We start from the raw sequence: 20,039 nt of genomic DNA on the forward strand, positions 1-20,039 counted from the left end.
TCAAGAGATCATGCCACCTCAGCCTCCCAAGTAGCTGGGACCACAGGTGTGCACCATTACACCCAGCTAGTTTTTAAATTTCTTGTAGACACAGGTCTCCGTATGTTGCCTACGTTGGTCTCAAACTCCTGATCTCAACCAATCCTCCTGCCTAGGCCTCCCAAAGTGTTGGGATTAAAGGTATGAGCCACCATGCCTGGCCCCAAAGCTTTCCCAAATCCAAGAAAAGATCAAAATTTTGAAATCTGTAAGTTTTAAGGAGAACTGCAGCTATGAAACTTCAAGATAAACACAGTTTCCTTGTAAGATTAAGAAAACAATATAAAGCCAACTGAAATTTTATCAGTCTTTATTAAAACCAAATTAATGCATATTTTATTCTTATTTTTAGAGTTATTTTGTTATAACTTCCTTATGTAGATAAAAAAAAAATTGCTTAAAAGAATTTCACTTTTGCCACTGCACTCCAGCCTGGGTGACAGAGTGAGACCCTGTCTCAAAAATAAAAATAAATAAGTTTACTTTTAACTTATACATTTTACTAGATCTGTGTTCCAAATATATACACATGTATGAAGAGTCAACCCATATGAAACTCTTTACTCCTTACAGATTCTTGTTTCTTTAAGAAGCAGCTAGAAGTCATTTTCCAATTTCTTAGTGATTCATCCTCCAGCATCTCAGCACGCAATTTATCTGGAGGCTCTTTATTCTTTTCATGTGTTATTAAGGCTTCTGGTTTCTCTTTGCTAGCTCTGTTTGCCTTCTTTCAGCCTTTTCTGTTATGGAGACTAATCATAATTCAACGGGTATGTGAATTATGTTATCTGTGAGGCCTCGATCCCTACGCTTCTTGAGAATAGGGGCATCATTAGTGCCTAGGAAATGCCTGACACTAGTTGGTCTGTAACTGATAGTTCTGAAAGTGTAAATGAACTTTACACTTTAATAAATCACTTTGAATCACTTTTAGCGCTACGAAGAGAACTGGGTAAGGGACAAAGGGAGGATTTACAGAAGTTTCTCATTCTTGTTCTAATGCTGACTTACGAGGGAGGTTTCTGTCCAGCAACGCTATTCATCAGGAATTTGGGGTAAATCATTCACCTCCTGGAACCCTGGTGCCAAGGGACTAATACTTAGGCTTATGTTGCAAGGTGTTGTGATGCTGTGAATTGCACTCTCAACCCAGGGACTAGCTTAATTTTTTTCTGGATCGAAACTCTAGTAAGAGGAGGTAAAGAAATAGGTATCAAGGACTGCCAGCCTTGTGTGTCTAGAGCACCAGAAGCCCCCGGTGCCAGCCCCGAGGTGCCATTCTGAACTCTGGGACTCAGAGCAAAGCAGTTATCCCAGCCCTGCCACTGTGTTCTTATTTCCACAGAGATAATAATAACTTGCCTTACTTGCTTGCTGTTAGGAAATTAATAGGAGGACCAAAAAAGATTGAAGAAAGAAAAGCCGTATGTAAACTATAATGTGTCAGGTAAATATAAGTTAACCATGTTATATTCATAGCAGCATAGCCTGAAAATTGCATAGATCTTAACTTTGTAATATGCTCCAATTTCTGTATAATATAGGAAACTGAATACTGGAAGTAGAAATTTAAACACTGAAGTAGAAATCATTATAAACTTTAGGTTAATGTTTTAGGGGAAAACAAAGACTTTTTTTTTTTTTTTTTGAGACAAGGTCTCACTCTGTCTTCCACACTGGAGTGCAGTTGTGCAATCTCAACTCACTGCAACCTCTGCCTCCCGGGGTCAAGCCATCCTGAGTAGCTGGGACCACAGGAAACACAGGAACCATCATGCCAGGCTAATTTTTGTATTTTTTTTTTCTTACAGACCAGGTTTCACTAGCCTGCCTTGGCCTCCCAAAGTGCTGGGATTATAGGCATGAGCCACCACACCTGGTCTAAAGATGCTTTAACATTAAAAAGTCCGGTGGTAGTTGGGTTTGGGGCAATACCAATGTTGATGGAGTATTTAAGTAAAATTCATGTTTGAGTCCATATGATTGATGAAAAACACTAAACAGGCTGTTTTAAGAAAATGTGATGCAATCCGTATAGAGATAATTCAACGTGCCTTTCCACTAGTTCCAAAAGCCTTAGTTGAGTAGGGACAGGAGACCTGGGCCAGAGCAGTGGAGGGGCCCCAAGAGAGGGGCTTCCCTGACATCCAGCAGCTGCACTTGCCTCCAGGAGAACTGGCAAAGCTGCCAAACTCCTTAACCCCTGGGTCTGGTTCCAGGGAAAGGAGGTGGTCCTGAGGTCACTGGCACAATCCACACATTTGTGACTGGGAGTCGACTGCTCTGTGAAACTCTCTAAATTGGAACCATCCAAAGGAAAGTGGGAACAAGTCCCTCTTGGTAGCAAGTCAGAATCAAGAGACAGTCAGTGCATATGATAAGCTCTTACATAATCAGGAAATGGTTGCATGTTATCTCCTCCAGGTCAAAATGCAGCAAGTTGAAAATTTTAAATGCATAAAAAGCTCACATTAAACAAAATATGATTAGTGTTATATAATTAATTTTGACCTAGAAGTTAAAGACACCTAGAAGTGCTAATTTTTCAAGAACGTGTTAATTTTAGAATGAATTTGGACTCTACTTTCTTTATGAAAATGATACTACTTGGTATGACTTACCTATCACAAATTTCAAGTTAGTGCTGGTCAGTTCAACCAGGTGTCAACTAGAGTTGAAAAGGACTTCAAAGAAAAAATAGAATGTGGAAATGCTTGTTTGGAGCAACCTATTGATTTTGAGGCAATGCGTCCTACCCATTTTAAACTTCTAAAAGGAATAATTACAAATGTTGGCAGTGACATACAAGTACATTTAATATATTTGCCTCTCTTGAGTTTCCAAAATTACTTTCCAGAAATGAATATAAATTCTTACAATGCTGAATAGTGATTACATTACCAGTTAATTATAAAATGAAATTATTGCCTATATGCATAAATATCTTTTTAAGATTAGACTCATCAGTCCATTCTTTAACATGTACACAAGAATCTGATCTATTCTCCATCTTTATTGACTTAAAGGGAGAAGAAAGAAAGGAAGGAAAGAAGGAGAAAGAGAGAGAGAGAGAAAGAAAGAAGGAAAAAAGAAAGAAAGAAACTTAAATCCAGGAATATCTAACAACCTACAGCTCTTAACAACAAAGCTGCTAAAAACAATGACAATAAAAAATTAAAAGCTATAGTGCCTATTGATTTTCTTAGAATATCTGTAATATAAAAAACATAAGAATTTGGCTAATCACCCATTATTAGATGCATCTGCCCCACATTTTTTTTTTATTCATCTTATATACTGAGAGGAAGAAGATAGGAAAGGTTAAGTAAAATTTAAGTCAAAGTTGGTTTGGATGGAGAACTAATTTTGTTTTTTAATATTGATGATTTTTAATAGTATTGATATGGTTTCATTAATATAGGCTCTCCTTCTCTTTCACATCCTTGTATGATTGCATTAGGTAGCCAAAATTTTGGGGGCAATATGCTGGCTAGGCTTATGATTTTGCTCTCCTTTATTGCTCCATGGGAGTTCATCCTATAGCCCAGATTTATTTATTGATTTATTTATTTATATTTTTGTTTTGAGACAGTGTTTCACTCTGTCGCCCAGGCTGGAGTGTAGTGGCGTGATTTCTGCTCATTGCAACCTCTGCCCCCCAGGGCCCCCCAGGGTTCAAGTGATTCTCCTGCTTCAGCCTCTGAGTAGCTGGGATTACAGGCGCCTGCCACCACGCCTGGCTTATTTTTGTACTTTCAGTAGAGACGGGGGTTTCACCACATTGGCCAGGCTGGTCTTGAACTCCTGACCTCAAGGGATCCACCCCCATCAACCTCCCAAAGTACTGGGATTACAGGTGTGAGCCACCACACCCGACCCTACAGCCCATATTTAATCAGAGAAAGTGAGAAATGGTCTTTAGTTAAGACTGAACATCCTCCACAGAGCTCAATATTAACCTGGACAGTTGGACAAGCTCAGTTCTTCCAGGGGAGTTTTCCATGCAGCAATTCCAGGATCACTCTGTCATTTTGTGGAGGTCTTCTTCTCTATGTGTGGGTGATATTTCTCTTGAAGAGACACTTTCCCCGATATCCTGGGGAAGGGATCATCGTCAGAAAGAAATTCTCTCTTCTCCCAGGTGACTGACTCTCTGAAGCCAGGCCATTGCAAGGAGGGAGAAAAGGAAGTTGGCATATGGTACTCTCCTTTGTTCATTGCTCTTTTGGTCTACACATCAAGGTATCTAAAAGGTCTGCTCTTGGATTGCAAGAACACTGATGGACATTGTTACTTGGAGGCAAAGAGGGAGGTAGAAAGGAAGTCATCTCTGTCATGCCAGTAAATGAAGATGAACAAGTCATATCTTTCCCTCCAGATTATCCAGAGTCAAATGATTTTCTGCATTTACTTTATTTCTGTTTTCCATAACCCACTGCTTCTCAAAGTGTGCATTGGAATCAGCTGGAGGGCTTGGGAAAATCCAAATTGCTGGGCTCCAGTTCCAGAGTTTCTGATTCAGTGGTTCTGGAGAGGGGGCTCAAGGCTTTGTAGTTCTAACAAGTGCTCAGGTGATGGTGATGCTGCTAGTTTGAGAACCACTGCCTTTACCTACTGTTTCTCAAAATGTGGGCCATGGACTACCAGATCCTAATCACCTGGAGTACTTGCTGAAACACAGGTTTAGGTCCTTACTCAGAATCTCAGGGTGTGGGGGGTCAGGATGACAAACTTCACCAAGTTCCCAAGTGACTCTCATGAACTCTAAGCTTTGAGTCTACTGCCTCATCCTTTAGCAATGCCTCATCTTAGGGCTCCATCCTATTTAGATGAGCAGTGTCATACTAAGGAAGGAGTTCTCAGCTCACCCTTAACTACAGAGGCAAACAAGATGCATCTCAAGTGCCAGCTGTGCTCTGAAACATATTTCCTGACTGGCTAGGATGCAGGCCATGCTGTGGGAAGGAGGCATTGGCAGCCCATCGATGCCACCCTAGGCTGAGAGTCAGAGGGGAAGGTGGTCTTTGGAGATCTGTCTAGAGAACAGCAGTAATTAGTAAAACTCCAAGGGGAAGGAGACTCTTAGAGAATCAAGGTGGGCTGGGTGGTCTAGTCGGCCCATGACCTGTAACGGTCTATAATGATCCACCCTATTGAAAGTTCCTTCTTAGGCAGCCTCAGCTGAGAGCTCTTTTCACACTCCCCCTGGCCAATGCTGTTGAGTAAAAGAACGCCTCCAAGTAGGCCCCAGAGGTCTTTATTCTCATTTATAAGAGCTTCTTGTCTTCATAAAATCAGGTAACAATCACTTTGAGATTTGTATCATTTAATAATTCCCAATCAACAATTTGTGTCATTTAATAAATAATTCCCTTTAATAATGATACAGACTCTTCACCTGAGATAAATGAATAAGAAACTTTCTAACTGACTTCATGTCAGTTTTAAAACAAAAAAGGAGAAGGTAGGGTTGAGGTGCTCATCTTGTGCATGCACAGCCTCTCCAACACCAGCACTAGAACCCACTGAGAGGCAGGCTCAGGCCAAGGTCACTGCAGCAATCCCTGCTCCACCCTCTCAATCTCACTACCTTTAGCTTCAGAGCCATGAAAGGAAACTGAGAGCCAAAAGTGTGTTTAACAAAGGTTCAGCGAATACAAATGGGAAACTTGTCATAGGCCAGTCTCAGGTAGGATAAATGCTTTAACAGAGACTTCCAGAATCTAAAAGATTAACTTCGATGATAGAAATGATACAAGATGGTAACGTTCTTCTATTTGTGGGCAAATCTGGGTTTCCTGAATCTTCACTAAGCACCTATTTTGAAGCTCAATGCTTTTTCTTGCAGCCAATATGCTAGACTCCAGCAAATCTGTTCAACCGCTCTAACATGTTCTAAAATTATAAACCGGAACCTACACTCACTTAAAAACCTCACACTCTGGGCTTCGCACACCCTCTGCTCATCCTGTGTCAGGAACAAGGCAATTTCTTCAAAATCTCCTCTGCTGCTTTACCTGAGCTGGTGGAGGCAGGGGACTTGCTGCGCCTGGACGGTCCTGGGCTCTTGGTGGTGCTCCTGCGGGATGATGAAGCTATTTTGGTGTAAGAAGTGGACTTCACCACTCGACATTCTGGGGAAAGAACAACAACCACATGTCATTATGGGTTAATGGCACACACACCAACTCAAAATGCACAATAAACCTGGAAGTAGAAATATACGACCATCCTCAGTCACATCTACTTCCCACCAGACAGATTCTTGTCTATGACAATGGAACCAAGAAAACAACGAGGAAGAACAGGATGGGCTTCTTAGACAGGGAAGTAAATAATACTTCAATCCCCCTAGGTTACATTCCTTACAATAATATTTTGGCTAGATTGGGAGTGATATAGGCTAATAAAGAGGTGTTTTGTTGGGTTTCTGTCTACTCACTCCTTGAGTTATCTGTATGTGTGGGTCTCTTAGGATAAACTGTTGTTGCTTCCAAGGAAAATGTTAGAAGAAAGGTCAACCTCATAAACCAAGAAATGTGGTGGTGGAAGATCCCACCCACCACAACAGGACCAAGTTTATTACTGTGGGTCCTCACGGAGATAGTTGTGTGTCTTTATGATATGTGGGAGATGTCAGCATTTGCTTGGAAGGGGTAAAACTGGTGAAGAGGTGGTATTTCCCTGCAACAAGGGCATCCTGCCAGCCTGTGCCAACACACGAAGCTGCCACAGAGCTTATATTGTGTCTGTGAAATGGTTTGTGGCTTGAGGATAAGAAACAACTTCACTTCTATTAGATTTAAATTCTCAGTGTTCACGTCCATTATATTCAATGCTGAACATCTTAAATGGCAGAGAGCTTTCTATTTCTCTCTTAATGAGCTCCCTTGACCAATTATGATGCTGTGCAAAGCCACATATCTTGTTCTCAAGAAACTGCTTTTAATAATTAACAAAAATTGTACGCTTGTAAGGATAATCAATGTTCACTGTAGATGGAAAAATATAAAGCATATTTTAAAACACCCCCAATAACCCATGATCAAATGATACTTTATTTTTGGAGGGGGGGTATACAAACTTCTAGAATTTTTTCTATGCATTTATATATTTCAGCATTAGGATTTGTTGATACATGTTGATCTGTCACCGGCCCTTTTCACAATACAGTATCTTGTGAGCATTTTCACTCTGTTATTTAATGGCTGTTGAGCATCCGACTGCATGGAATACCATAATTTACTTAACTGAATTCCTACTACTGAATATGTAACTTGCTTTTAGTATTTCACTGTTATAAATAATTATTCAGCGACACCTTTGTAAGTGAGTATGCAGTTATCCTATCATTCCCTTATAATAGATTTAGTCCCTGGCACTTGACACTTAGTTTCTAGTAGCCAGAAACCAAGGGTACACTGGGGGTGCTCAGAAATATTTACCGACCCTTTTCTTTTTAAAAAATTATAAATTCGGGCCGGGCGCAGTGGCTCAAGCCTGTAATCCCAGCACTTTGGGAGGCCGAGACGGTGGATCACGAGGTCAGGAGAGATCAAGACCATCCTGGCTTAACACGGTGAAACTCGCTCTACTAAAAATACAAAACTAGCCGGGCCAGATGGCGGGCGCCTCTGTAGTCCCAGCTACTCGGGAGGCTGAGGGAGAATGGCGGAACCCGAGGTGGGAGCTTGCAGAGCTGGAGATCCGCCACTGCACTCCAGCCTGGGCGGCAGAGCCAGACCGCCTCCCAAAAAAAAAAAAAAAAAAAAAAAAATTATAAATTCAAAATTAAAAAGATAGCAATAGCTATTTGTTCTTTCCCCTTCAGTATCACTACCTTTGTGATATTGTTCTTTCCCCTTCAATATCACTGCCATTTTTAAGTGTATGGATCTTACCATAGCTTTTCTAAGCCTTATATAAAGACATATATACATAGCCAGGTTTTTGTTTGCTTTTTATAAAAATGGCAAAATAGTGACATATTTTATATATTTTTCATATTTATATATTATAATCATCTTTCTTGGTCAATCCATAGCAATCAAAACCGTTTTTCTAAACCCTGCATCATATTTTGTTATATGTTTATATCACAATTTATTCAATCATTCCCCTATTGATGGAAAGTCAGGTCACTCCTTAGGGATTTCTTCTTTGTATTTTCCAACTTAAATAAAAAATTTTAGAGGCAAGCCTGGCCAACATGGTGAAACTCCGCCTCTACTAAAAATACAAAAATTAGCCAGGTGTGGTAGTGGGCGCGAGTAATCCCAGCTACTCAGGAGGCCGAGGCAGGAGAATCACTTGAACCTGGGAGGTGGAGGCTGCAGTGAGCCAAGATCTCAAAAACATAAATAAATAAAAATAAAAAATTTTAAAATTAAAAAATTTGCTGAACAAAGTGGATTTGGTAAGTTGAAAGAGAAGAACTTTTTAAAAGCTCTGAATGATGCCCTCCAGAAAGTCCAACTCAAACAAATTGTACTTTTTTTTTCCTCAAGACAGAGTCTCACTCTTGTTGCCCAGGCTGGAGTGCAGTGGCATGATCGCGGCTCACTGCAACCTCCACCTCCCGAGTTCAAGAGATTCTCCTGCCTCAGCCTCCCAAGTAGCTGGGACTATAGGGCACCCTCCACCATGCCCGGCTAATTTTTGTATTTTTAGTAGAGATGGGGTTTCACCATGTTGGCCAGGCTGGTCTCGAACTCCTGACCTCAAATGATCCACTCACCTCAGCCTCCCAAAGTGCTGGGATTACAGGTGTGAACCACCGTGCCTGGCCTCAAATTGTAGTTTTACAGACAATGAGTGGTCATTTGCTGGGTCCCTCACTGAGGTTAGGTATTATATTTTTAAAAAATCTTTGCCAATTTCTTTTTCTTTTTTTTTTTTTGAGACGGAGTCTGGCTCTGTCACCCGGGCTGGAGTGCAGTGGCCGGATCTCAGCTCACTGCAAGCTCCGCCTCCCGGGTTTACGCCATTCTCCTGCCTCAGCCTCCCGAGTAGCTGGGACTACAGGCGCCCGCCGCCTCGCCCGGCTAGTTTTTTGTATTTTTTTTTTAGTAGAGACGGGGTTTCACCGTGTTCGCCAGGATGGTCTCGATCTCCTGACCTCGTGATCCGCCCGTCTCGGCCTCCCAAAGTGCTGGGATTACAGGCTTGAGCCACCGCGCCCGGCCTATCTTTGCCAATTTCTAAACAAATATTGGATTTCCTTTTTTGAAATCTGAATTGGTTTGATTGCCAGTAAAGTTGTACATTTTCCCCACATACATATTAGCCATTTGGATTTCTTCTTTTGCAATTACTTATTTATGTCCTACTTTCTCTTATTGGTTTGTAAGAGTGTATTCTATATGAAAATCTAACACTTAGTCTATCATGTTATAAATATTTATCTTTGTAGGTAGTTGTTGAAATATGTTAGCTTTTCAAATGTGGTGAACCTTTTTAGGATAGTAGTTTTAAATTAAACTACTTTCACTTTTCCATTATATATTTTAAATCGCATTTTACGCTTTAGTAACAACAAACTCATAATCATTCCAGATCTCATTCTGATGCCTGACTTTAACTTCAAAATTTTTCTTCCCTATCCATGCAATTTCTAATTTTCTAAATTCAAAACATGTTTCTCTCTCTTATATATTCTGAATTGCTTTATATAAACATCGTTTTCTACTTTTTTTCTAACATCTAAACCAACAAAGTAGTTTAAATTGTTTAGTAAGAAAAGATGTGAGTGTATATGAAATACAGATGTTGTAAGACAAGAAATAGGAGATAAGTCATGGCAGAGAGTGTCTCCTAGAGAGTCTCATGAATTGAAATGGGGAAAATGAAGAGGGAAGATTAAAAAGAAGAGGAAACAAATTCTGCCTTGTGATATTTCTTCTTCCTCCACTTGTTTTCATAGCCCAAAGCAAAGAGAAATGAATCAGGGCATTACAGAGCCTGCCCAGTCTTCCCCAACAGTTACTTGGGCCACTGTCACTGTTCTGGCCTGCCCAGTGACCCTGCAAGATATTTCTGTTTAAAAAAAAAATAAAAAAAATCTATGCATACAGAAATATTGACAAAAATTAAAAGATAGGAGTAACCAAGAAACAACATTAATAACTTCAGAAAATACAATAGGAAAACCAGGAACATTCACATGGGACAATGCCTGAGGTGTCCGTGGAGATTTTGATTCACAAAACAGAGCTTTGGAACATGCCAAGAAGATCTCAAATTAGTTCATGGCTCTGACCACGCCACTGACAACACGTCCTGGAGTTTGTCCTAGCTTAGACCTTTGCCTAGCCTTTTGGAAGTACACTAGTAACCAAACTGGAATGCCACAGTGTTGCTGGCCCATTGGTACGCTTCCAGGTACATTTTTATCACGTGGCCACTACATGCTACGCATCGAGAGCTGCAGGCATGCTGGAGAACAATACAAAGTTTTGGAACTCAAAACCTTTACCATCTGGTATGGTGCATGGAGTCTTTTCACCAGTGAGGCCTCTGTCTGCTAATTTTTATTTCATGGACCTCATGTTTGAAAAGTGTTGGTTTATGCAACACGTTGCTATTAAGTAACATTCAATTTTCTCATTTTAAATCAAAATCAAGATGATCATGAGGGCAGATGACCAGAACTTTTTGTCCCAGGTTATGAACATTCAGAGGTCACATAAATTTACAACAATAATTTTAAAAGCTCAGTATCTAGTGAGCAAGAATGAATAGTTGAAATGGAAAGCTACCAGATGGTACACATTGTTAATAATACCCATCTGTGATCCACAATGTGCATTAAAAAGTTGGTTTTAGGGTTCATGGCATGCTGTTTGGCACAGGTGCCTGAGTTGCTAGCTGCGGCTATAACTACCAACCAGCAGTCCAGGTCACCATGATATAACCAACCTTACCACACTCAGTTGACATTTTTCCAAGTACCAAAAAGAAACTTGGTATTTCTGTGAAGCAGCTCTTCTTATTAGAAGAAATGTAGGTATTTCATTAAATGTTTGAAGTGTTAGAAAAACCTGTGGCCTCTTATCATGCTTCCAAAGCTTCCCTTGCTTCTCTTGAACTGAGTTCTCACCATATTATTAATCAGTCAGAATTATTCATTTATTAGTCTATCTCCCCACTCCTATACTCCATTGGGTACTAACTTGTTCCTGGCATATTAAAAATCATGAAGTAGCTGCTAGATAAATATCAGCCCGAATTGCTGCTGATCCTGTTACTACTTGTGTGAACTCTCGGTATTTACTGAACTAACCCAAACTCTCATTTTACACCCGAGAAAACTGAGTCTCCGAGGGATGAAATGACTTGCATCAAAACCCAACTTTCTTGGTTTGGTGGCTTCCTCACCACCCCCAGTATCTGATGCTGTGGCCTAAGCAAGGTGTTCCTTGGTGATAAAAGCCTGGGAAATGTCTATTGGTGTCCATGGTCAGTGGCAGAAAAATGGGTGATGGTGCATCAGGGGAAGAACTGCAAACAACTGCTCTCATATCAACATTAAATAAGAAATTCAAGATACGAAAGCTACCTGTCTATCAAAATGTTTATTATATCAGGAAAAAAAAGAAACAAACCATCTTTCAGAAACGGAATTATAATGAAGTAATAGCTTGGAGGATCATGGAGTCTGAAAGATAATTACAAATATTTCAACTCTTGGACCACTTGCCTTTAGGATAAAGTGATACTTCATGAGTCATATTGAGGATTCGAATAATTCCAAAGGCTTGGGTTGAATACCAAAAAACAGAAACAGCAACAAAAGATTTATAGTAACTGCATTTTCTAAAATGGGTCAACATAAATCCAGTTGAAGAATATTGCAGTGCCAAGTCGTAAATTATAAAAAAAAAAAAAAACCACAAACACCCCAACCATATTTCCAAATAAAGTTTAGATTTTCCATGTTTTGATTAATTTAAGTGGAAATTGTATTTTATAATGGTGAAAATGCAGGGAGGAACAAATGCTGCATGGCTTTAGAGAGAAGGCCAAAATTTACATCAGCTGATAACCACAATTTTGAAACATTGTCAATAATACGATTTAAATGGCCAGTAATGTAGAAAACCTTTTTTGTTCACACAAAAGACATTTTCATAGCCTCAGGCAAGGAAGAAAGCAGTACCTTCCATTCCCCCTCTCATATGGGGGTATTTGCCTTTGGGGCCATTACTTCTTTACTCTGATGTTTCTTGGCACCCTTATATTCCATTGACCAATTCTCTAAGAGGGCTGTATTTCCTTTGGTGGTGGAGAAACAGGATAACCCAGACACTCCGTAAGAAAGATGACACCGAAGGACTGTAGGTAAGCCACTTGGAGGAAGCTAACAGATGGTAATTTATCTTGTTCCTAAAGACTGCAGGCTACCCAAAGGACAGGAAATCAGATCAAACTCATGAACTGGTTCTCTGATGACTGAACCTCCCATAGCATGCAAGCAAGTAAGCAACATTGAATTAAATCTCTGCTCTATTTAGTCCCTACATTCATTTGAGGTGAAAAGTATCATTCCCCACACGATCTATACTAACGTTAGCTTTACAAATGTTTTGGGGATTTATACAAGTTAAATTGTTTCTCACCTTCACCTAGGACATGAACTCAAGAAATGGGCATTCTTTGATGGACAGATTTAGAGAGACAGCCCAGATGGTGATGCATAAGGAGGAGGTGGAACATATTCTTTGGCCACATTCCCGGTGGCAGGAGAACCTCCACTTAGAGAGATCCTCCCCCCACTCAGAAACAGTTGGTAGGTAGGCTGAAGTGTTATAGAAGGTGCTGAAGAATAGAAACGGTTACAGAATTCCACCACAGGCACCAGTGGCTCACCTGAGCTCACACAGTGTCCATGCATTCAAAGGGGCCACTTATTCCTTCTGGAGAATCTTGAACAAGGCATAGGTGAAGTCCCTTGAGTGCCTAGACAGCCTTGGTGACACGCTGCATGCTGGCTAGGGAATACTCTTCAAACAAGAAATGCTTTTTCTTTTCTAGTTTCTTTTTTGAAACCAACCAGCATAAAAGCACTCTTAGGCAGAGGCTTCTTAATATGTCTCAACTCTAAATTCAGTTTTCTGAACTGTTCAGGAAATGGACAAGTTCATCTAGAAGAATCCATTATGAGCAGTAGATGCTTTGTGCTTTCTGCCTTACCCTGATGACAAAGGCAAGCTTCCTCTTAATTTGGCAAAGGTACGAAGCCTGTAAATGGAATAATATTCCTCTCTGTTGCTATATGCAAAATAGAGTGAGGAAGCACATTCCGTTCCACAGCCTTTTTATAAAAATGGCACAAAGTCAATGACAAAAAGAACTTGCAATTCTGATTCTCCAATTCTCCAATAAGTTGCCCTGACATGTTCATTTCCCTCCCCTTGGGAGATGCCCCTCTAGAATATCAAAGTTGTCAATGGTTAACGAGTCAACTGTCTCCTTAACTCAGGAATATTCTCTCCTCCTGTCTCCACTCCAACCAATTGGTGGTCCAGCTTCCTTCTGAGCACCCCCAGTGCCTGGGATTCATCACCTCCTGCCTCATGATGTTTTAATCTTCCAGCATCCTCAGTCTCCAGCTTGTCTGCCTGGTTGAGCTGAACAAAGTCATCCTGGTGTAATGGACAACTAAAGTTTACTTTCTACAGAAATGTTATGATTTTCATACTTCACAGCAGCATTACAGGAAAATCCACATGTAGGCTTCTTGAAGAAAGGATGGGCCTGCATCTAGTAAGAACTGAGGCCCATCTTGTTTCTTTTACTCCACCTGTTTTCTGAGTGAATCCTGACACCATAGTAAGACTCCCATCCTACTGCCTGTGGGGTTTGAAATAAGTGCTGCTTCCCCAAACTCCACATACAGCACGTCTGGAATAAAAGCAATCAAGATCCAAACACTCTAAAACACAGCTTTTAAAAACAGGGCATTACAGAGGGGTGGGGGCGGGGAATGGGGATGGTTAATGGGTACAAAAAATAATTAGAAAAAATTAATAAGATCTAGTATTTGATAACACAACAGGGTGACTATAATAAAGAATAATTTAATTGTATATTTAAAAATAACTAAAAGAGGCCGGGCGCGGTGGCTCAAGCCTGTAATCCCAGCACTTTGGGAGGCCGAGACGGGTGGATCACGAGGTCAGGAGATCGAGACCATCCTGGCTAACACGGTGAAACCCCGTCTCTACTAAAAAATACAAAAAACTAGCCGGGCGAAGTGGCGGGCGCCTGTGGTCCCAGCTACTCGGGAGGCTGAGGCAGGAGAATGGCGTAAACCCGGGAGGCGGAGCTTGCAGTGAGCTGAGATCCGGCCACTGCACTCCAGCCTGGGCGACAGAGCCAGACTCAGTCTCAAAAAAAAAAAAAAAAATAACTAAAAGAGTATAATTGGATTGTTTGTAACACAAAGAATAAATGCTTGAGGTGACAGATACCCCATTTACCCTGATGTGATTATTATGCATTGTATGCCTGCATCAAAATATTTCATGTACTCCATAAATACATACACTTACTATGTAACCATAAAAATTAATTATTATTTATTTTATTTTATTTTTTTTGAGATCGAGTCTTGCTCTGTCACCCAGGCCAGAGTGCAGTGGCACGATCTTGGCTCACTGCAACCTCTGCCTCCCAGGTTCAGGTGATTCTCCTGCCTCAGCCTCCTGAGCAGCTGGGATTACAGGCACACACTGTGACACCCGGCTAATTTTTGTATTATTAGTAGAGACGGGGTTGTGCCATGTTGACCAGGCTGGGCTCGAACTCCTGACCTCAGGTGATCTGCCTACCTTGGCCTCCCAAAGTGCTGGGATTATAGGCATAAGCCACCACACCTGGCCAAAAATTAAAAAATACATAAAACACAAAAGTAAAAAAGAAGGCATGGGGCAGACTGAATTGGAGACAAAGGCATCAGCTGGAGTAACTTAGCTGGAGAGTAAAGTCCCAGAAACTGAGATTTTAAAAGGACCTTCTAAAAATATAGGGACGTGTGTTTAAACCAGCACTTCCACTGGCCCACCACAACTTCCAGAACACCCAGCTCAGCACTCCAGATGGCGCCCACGTGTTCCTGCACCTGCACGGGGCTCTGGAGGCACTGCTGGGAGTTGAAACCTTATGTAACATCTGCAGAAGGCTTTACGGCTCTGGGATTTTCTGCATTAACATCTCAAGAGTCACAGCTCAGATCTACTGTTCTGATAGTATGAATGATTCTCCTTTCCAAACACTTTCCTTTTCCCTAACAGTCACATAAGAGAAAAGTTCATCTTTTCCTACATAACAGTGCAGAGGTCTGCAGGTGTCCTGAGGGATAGGCGGTTTAGCTCCGGGAGATTGCTCGGTAAACCCAAGTTCCTACTATCTTATTTCTGTCAAACCTGAGTGCTCTCATCCACAAGGGCCCCAGTTGGTTTATGTTGCCTTGTCTGAGTTTCAATTCTGGGGGAAAGCAGTAAAAGAGGAAGGTTTGCAGACACTAGGCATGAAAAGCTGATTTGTTCCTTGTTCTACCAGAACTTAATTTCTTCAATTCGATACTGATCTTTCCTTTTTCCCACATGTCATTTGCACCTTTTTGTGCCAGTTGCTAGTGGTGTCCTTGGCCTCACCCACTAGATGCCAGTACCACTAGATGCCAGTAGCTCTTTCCTAGTTATGTGACCAAAAACATCCCCACACATTCCCAAATGGCCCCTGAGGGCCTATTACCCCTGGTAGAGAACCACTGCCAATGTCTTCATTAGGCAATGTTTCCCAGAGGGGCCCTCAATTAACTCTTACATTCTTCCTCCATGGTGTTAATGAAACCATCACTAACCACCTGCTTGAGTCTCTAAACAAGGCATCCATATATTCTTTCTGCAGGTTTGGCAGGCATAAACTGCGTTTTGGGCTTTACACTGCAGTGTAGGTGATGTAACTGACAATGCCGAAGGTCTTCCAATAGTCTGTTAAAATTGGAGCAGTACCCATTGCTTAACCATCCTGAGAATATGGGAACACGGGGCCTTGGTTTCTCAGCTGAGAGTCTGGAGGATGAAGAATGTCATGGGGCAGAGGTTAGAGAAAGAGACTTCCACACTCTGTGTGTGAACCTGAGTGTTGCAGAAGGGCCACAAGCATGGCCCTTGATCAGGCTGCCCTCTAGGTAAGGTCCTTTCCCTTCCAGGTACCACTTGACCTCTGCAATTACCCTTTGGAAACAACTCCAAAATGGTGTTCCTCACTATTTTGGATTGAATACAAGTACACATGCAAGAGATTATATTGTTCTTACCTATTGAGATGTGGGGATTTTCAACTTTAGTCATTAAGCCTGGCAGTATTGCCTCAAAAATACAAACATGTACCCCTTTTGCTGGTTGGTAGTCTGGGTCTTATCTTTCTGAATCCTAAATGCAAGTGTAGTTGGTACATTTGTTTTCCTCATAAGAACCCAACCTCATTGGCATTAAAACGTGTCCCAGAATACATTCGTTTTTTCTCCGCCATGGGTTCCCAGCTGGACTTTGCCCAGGGTCTGCTGTCTTTTCATTGGCCGATGAAGCTTCACCAAATCTTCATCTTTTTGAAAGTAAAGCAGTTATTAAAACTGAGAAGGCCCACACTGACTGGCTCTGAGCTGCTTCTCATAAAAAACCCATGTGTCTTCAGTGAGAGGTTTGAATAAATCAAAGATGCCAAGGGTCTTTTCTCCCACATGTCATATGTTCCACATTGTTCAGCCCAAATACAATGCCCTGTTAGTCTTCACTGACGTCTGATCACCTTGAGAGACTGAATATACAGATAAACAATGGCCAGACCATGTAACAAAACAGAACTCTGACTCATGACCTGCAGCAACCCACTGAGGAAAAACCCCTGTTCTATGACAGCCTACCGGAAGGTAGCACACTCTAAGTCGGACTTGCAGAAAAATCAATAACAAATTACAATGGTCTAGCTCTAGTAACATTCCAGGAAGCCAAACAATAACCCTTTTAACAACTGACCTTAAATTAGCCAGGATTTAATAAGTGACAGCGTCCCTAATTTTTGTTTCCACTTCCAACTTAGCACCAACTAGAAAGGGTCAAATGTGCACCTCTAACCAATCCCATAGGGTGCCCCACTTCTGGTTAGCCTGCCTACATCTTCCCCACACCGACTGCTTCCATCAGGGTGCAGGGAAAGCCTTCCCGTTTTTTCTTCTCTAAAGCACTCCTACTCCTCTGCCTCCCTGTGAGTCCCTGCCAAAGCGCAGATGATGGTGGCTGACTCCTTGCTATAGCAAGCTCTGAATAAATAGCCTTAGTTTGTTCTCATTTGGTCCATCTTCACGGATGTGCACAGCACACATGGCTCTCTCTTAGCTGACTGCAGCACTCGGCACTATGGCTGGGTACATTTCTCTTTCTGTTACTCATATGTCCGATTCCTTGTGGCCACATTTATTCCTTGTGACACCATGGAGAGTGGCACCCTGTCTCCCTGCCAGTCTGTCCTCTGGCACTTGGATAGACACCATTTCTTGAGCTGACCATAAAACAAAGCAGCTAACTTCAGTTGAGGGGCATGTCATGTGAAATAGGCCTACCTTTATCTTCTAGAGAATCATGACAACAGCTCACAAGGGAAAGAAGATTGACTGCGGAAACAGCAGGTGAACATCTCCAATCTCACGCTTACGCTGGGCCTACACTCGTTGGATGGACTCATGTGCATAATGGTGCACATCTGAATTTTGATTTCTCTTTATCTTTTTTCCAAAGTGTATGCTTTAGTTGCCGTAACAAATTACAACAAACTTCGTGGTTTAAAATGACCAAAATGTATTTGCTCACAGTTCTAGAGGCCAGAAGTCTGAAATCAAGGTGTTGGCAGGTCTGGGGTCTCTCCAAAAGCTCTAGAAGGGAATCTGTTCCTTGTCTCTTATAGTTTCTGGTGACTCCAGGCATTCCTTAGCTTGTGGCCACATTACTCAAATCTCTGCCTCCGTCTTCACATGGACTTCTCTGTGTGTCTGTGTTCTTTCTTTGACCTCTTTCGTAGGTGGACATTTCTGATAGGATTTTGCTTCCCACGAGAATAACCCAAGATAATCCCCTCATCTCAAGGCCCTTAACTTAATTACACCTGCAAAGACCTTTTTCCAAATAAGGTCACATTTACACTTTGAAACCTTTCAGTGACTACTATTTAGCCTGCTACGATATGTATGACATCACTTTGATACCAGCCTCTCTTGAGCATTTTTGTCAGGAAATTTATTGCTGCTCCACTGCTTAGAACCCTTCTAGGATTCTTTGTTGCTCTTCGAGAATATCCTTAGAGTAGCCTGAAAGGCCCCTCCCTGCTTCAGCTTTCTCTCTCCCTTTTCTTTGGGTGCATTATTTTAGTTTCTTAAATGCACTAAGTAACCTCCTGCCTCTGGGCCCTGGAATATTTATTTCCCTGCAAAAGGAACAATTCCTCAATACTGCCACCTTGCCTAGTTAACGTTCTGTTCATACTTCCACACTTAACTTAAATTCGTACGTTCTGCAAACACTTACTGAGTCTCTGCTGTTTTAGGTGCCAGGATACTGTAGTGTATCTGTTGACAGGGTACCTGCTTTTGTGGAATTTATATTCCAGTGGAGGAAATGGGCCTCAAACAAACAAAAGCAAGAACAAGAGCTGAGTTTATAAGAACTTTGCCATGAATTAAAAGGGTGATGTGACAGTGAGGGACTGAGGGAGTGGTTTCTCTATGCTGGTGGTCAGAGAAGGTCTCTTGGTGTGGAGGACGTTGAAGCTGAGCTCTGAACACAGGAAGAAGTCAGCCGTGGACAGATCGAAGGAAACAGAGGCAAGCAGGCAGCAGATTAAGTCAAGATTGAAATGACCAAGTGAGGGGCTTGGGTGTTACTCTAAGCAAGAGAAGTTAGGAGGGGTTTAAGCAAGGGCAGTTGATGCACTTTAGATATTTGACCGTCCAAATCTCATGTTGAAATCTGATCCCCCATGTGGAAGGCGGGGCCTAATGGGAGGTGACTGGGTCATGGGAATGGATCCCTCCAGAATGTCTTGGTGCCATCCATGAGGTAATGAGTGTGTTCTTGCTCTGTTAGTTCCAGCAAGAGTTCTCCCAACAGCAAGTTGTTAAAAAGAGCCTGGCACCTTCCCTTCTCCCTTGCCTCCTCTCTCCATGTGATCTCTGCACATACCAGCTCTCCCCTTCCCCTTCCATCATGAGTGGAAGTAGCTTGAGGACCTCAGCAGATGCAAATGCTGGTTCCATGCTTCTTGTATAGTCTGCGGAACTATGATCCAAGTAAACTTTTTTCTCTATAAATTACCCAGCCTCAAGTATTCCTTTATAGCAACACAAATGGACTAAGACAGCAGTGATGTGGTCTGATTTGTGAGTCTAAAAGAGAACTCTGGCTGGTGTGTAGAGGAAAGATTGCAAAGTGGTTATTCTGGGTGAGAAAGGATGGTGGCATGGCCTAGGATAGAGGTGATAGAAACGGATAGAAAAGAATGACTTGGATATGATGAGGAGATAGAGTTCGCAAAGCTTAAGGATGGATTGCACAGGGACAGAGAGACAGGCAATCCCAGCTTATATGCTCCTTGTGTATGTACTGACGAGTGAATCCTGCTGATGGCCTTGCACAGTGCAGTGGCTTCATGTTCCAAAGTGCGGGAGAGACCAAGAGTCTAGAAAGGCCTACAGTCTTCCTCTAGATGAAGGACAGACTTCCCAGCTCTTTAAAACTGCAGATTCCCTGCCCTTCCCTGAACCTACTGAATTAGACTAATTGGAGGTAGAACCTGGGGCACTCAAAAAAATTAAAAACCCTTGTGATCCCAATGGCGTGGATCCACAGACCAGACAGCTCTTGCCATTCTCCTGTGGATCCATAAGAAAATTACCAAGGGAAATCCAGAGGTTCGGGGTTTGAAGTAATTGTGCAATGTGCCAC

General features: G+C 41.8%; 1 protein-coding gene across 4 annotated transcripts in view; it reads right to left on the minus strand.

Moving 5' to 3' along the window:
* Window positions 1-20,039, minus strand: part of DCLK1 (doublecortin like kinase 1) — a 353,771-nt gene that overhangs the window by 96,167 nt on the left and 237,565 nt on the right. For all 4 annotated transcript variants that reach the window (XM_017951175.3, XM_009191765.4, XM_009191764.4 and 1 more), the window contains exon 5: window positions 6,057-6,173. In XM_017951175.3, coding sequence (XP_017806664.1) covers window positions 6,057-6,173 — 117 coding nt within the window. The remainder of the gene's footprint in view (window positions 1-6,056; window positions 6,174-20,039) is intronic.

Source organism: Papio anubis, chromosome 15, assembly GCF_008728515.1.
Source record: "Papio anubis isolate 15944 chromosome 15, Panubis1.0, whole genome shotgun sequence".
Lineage (NCBI taxonomy): Eukaryota > Metazoa > Chordata > Mammalia > Primates > Cercopithecidae > Papio > Papio anubis.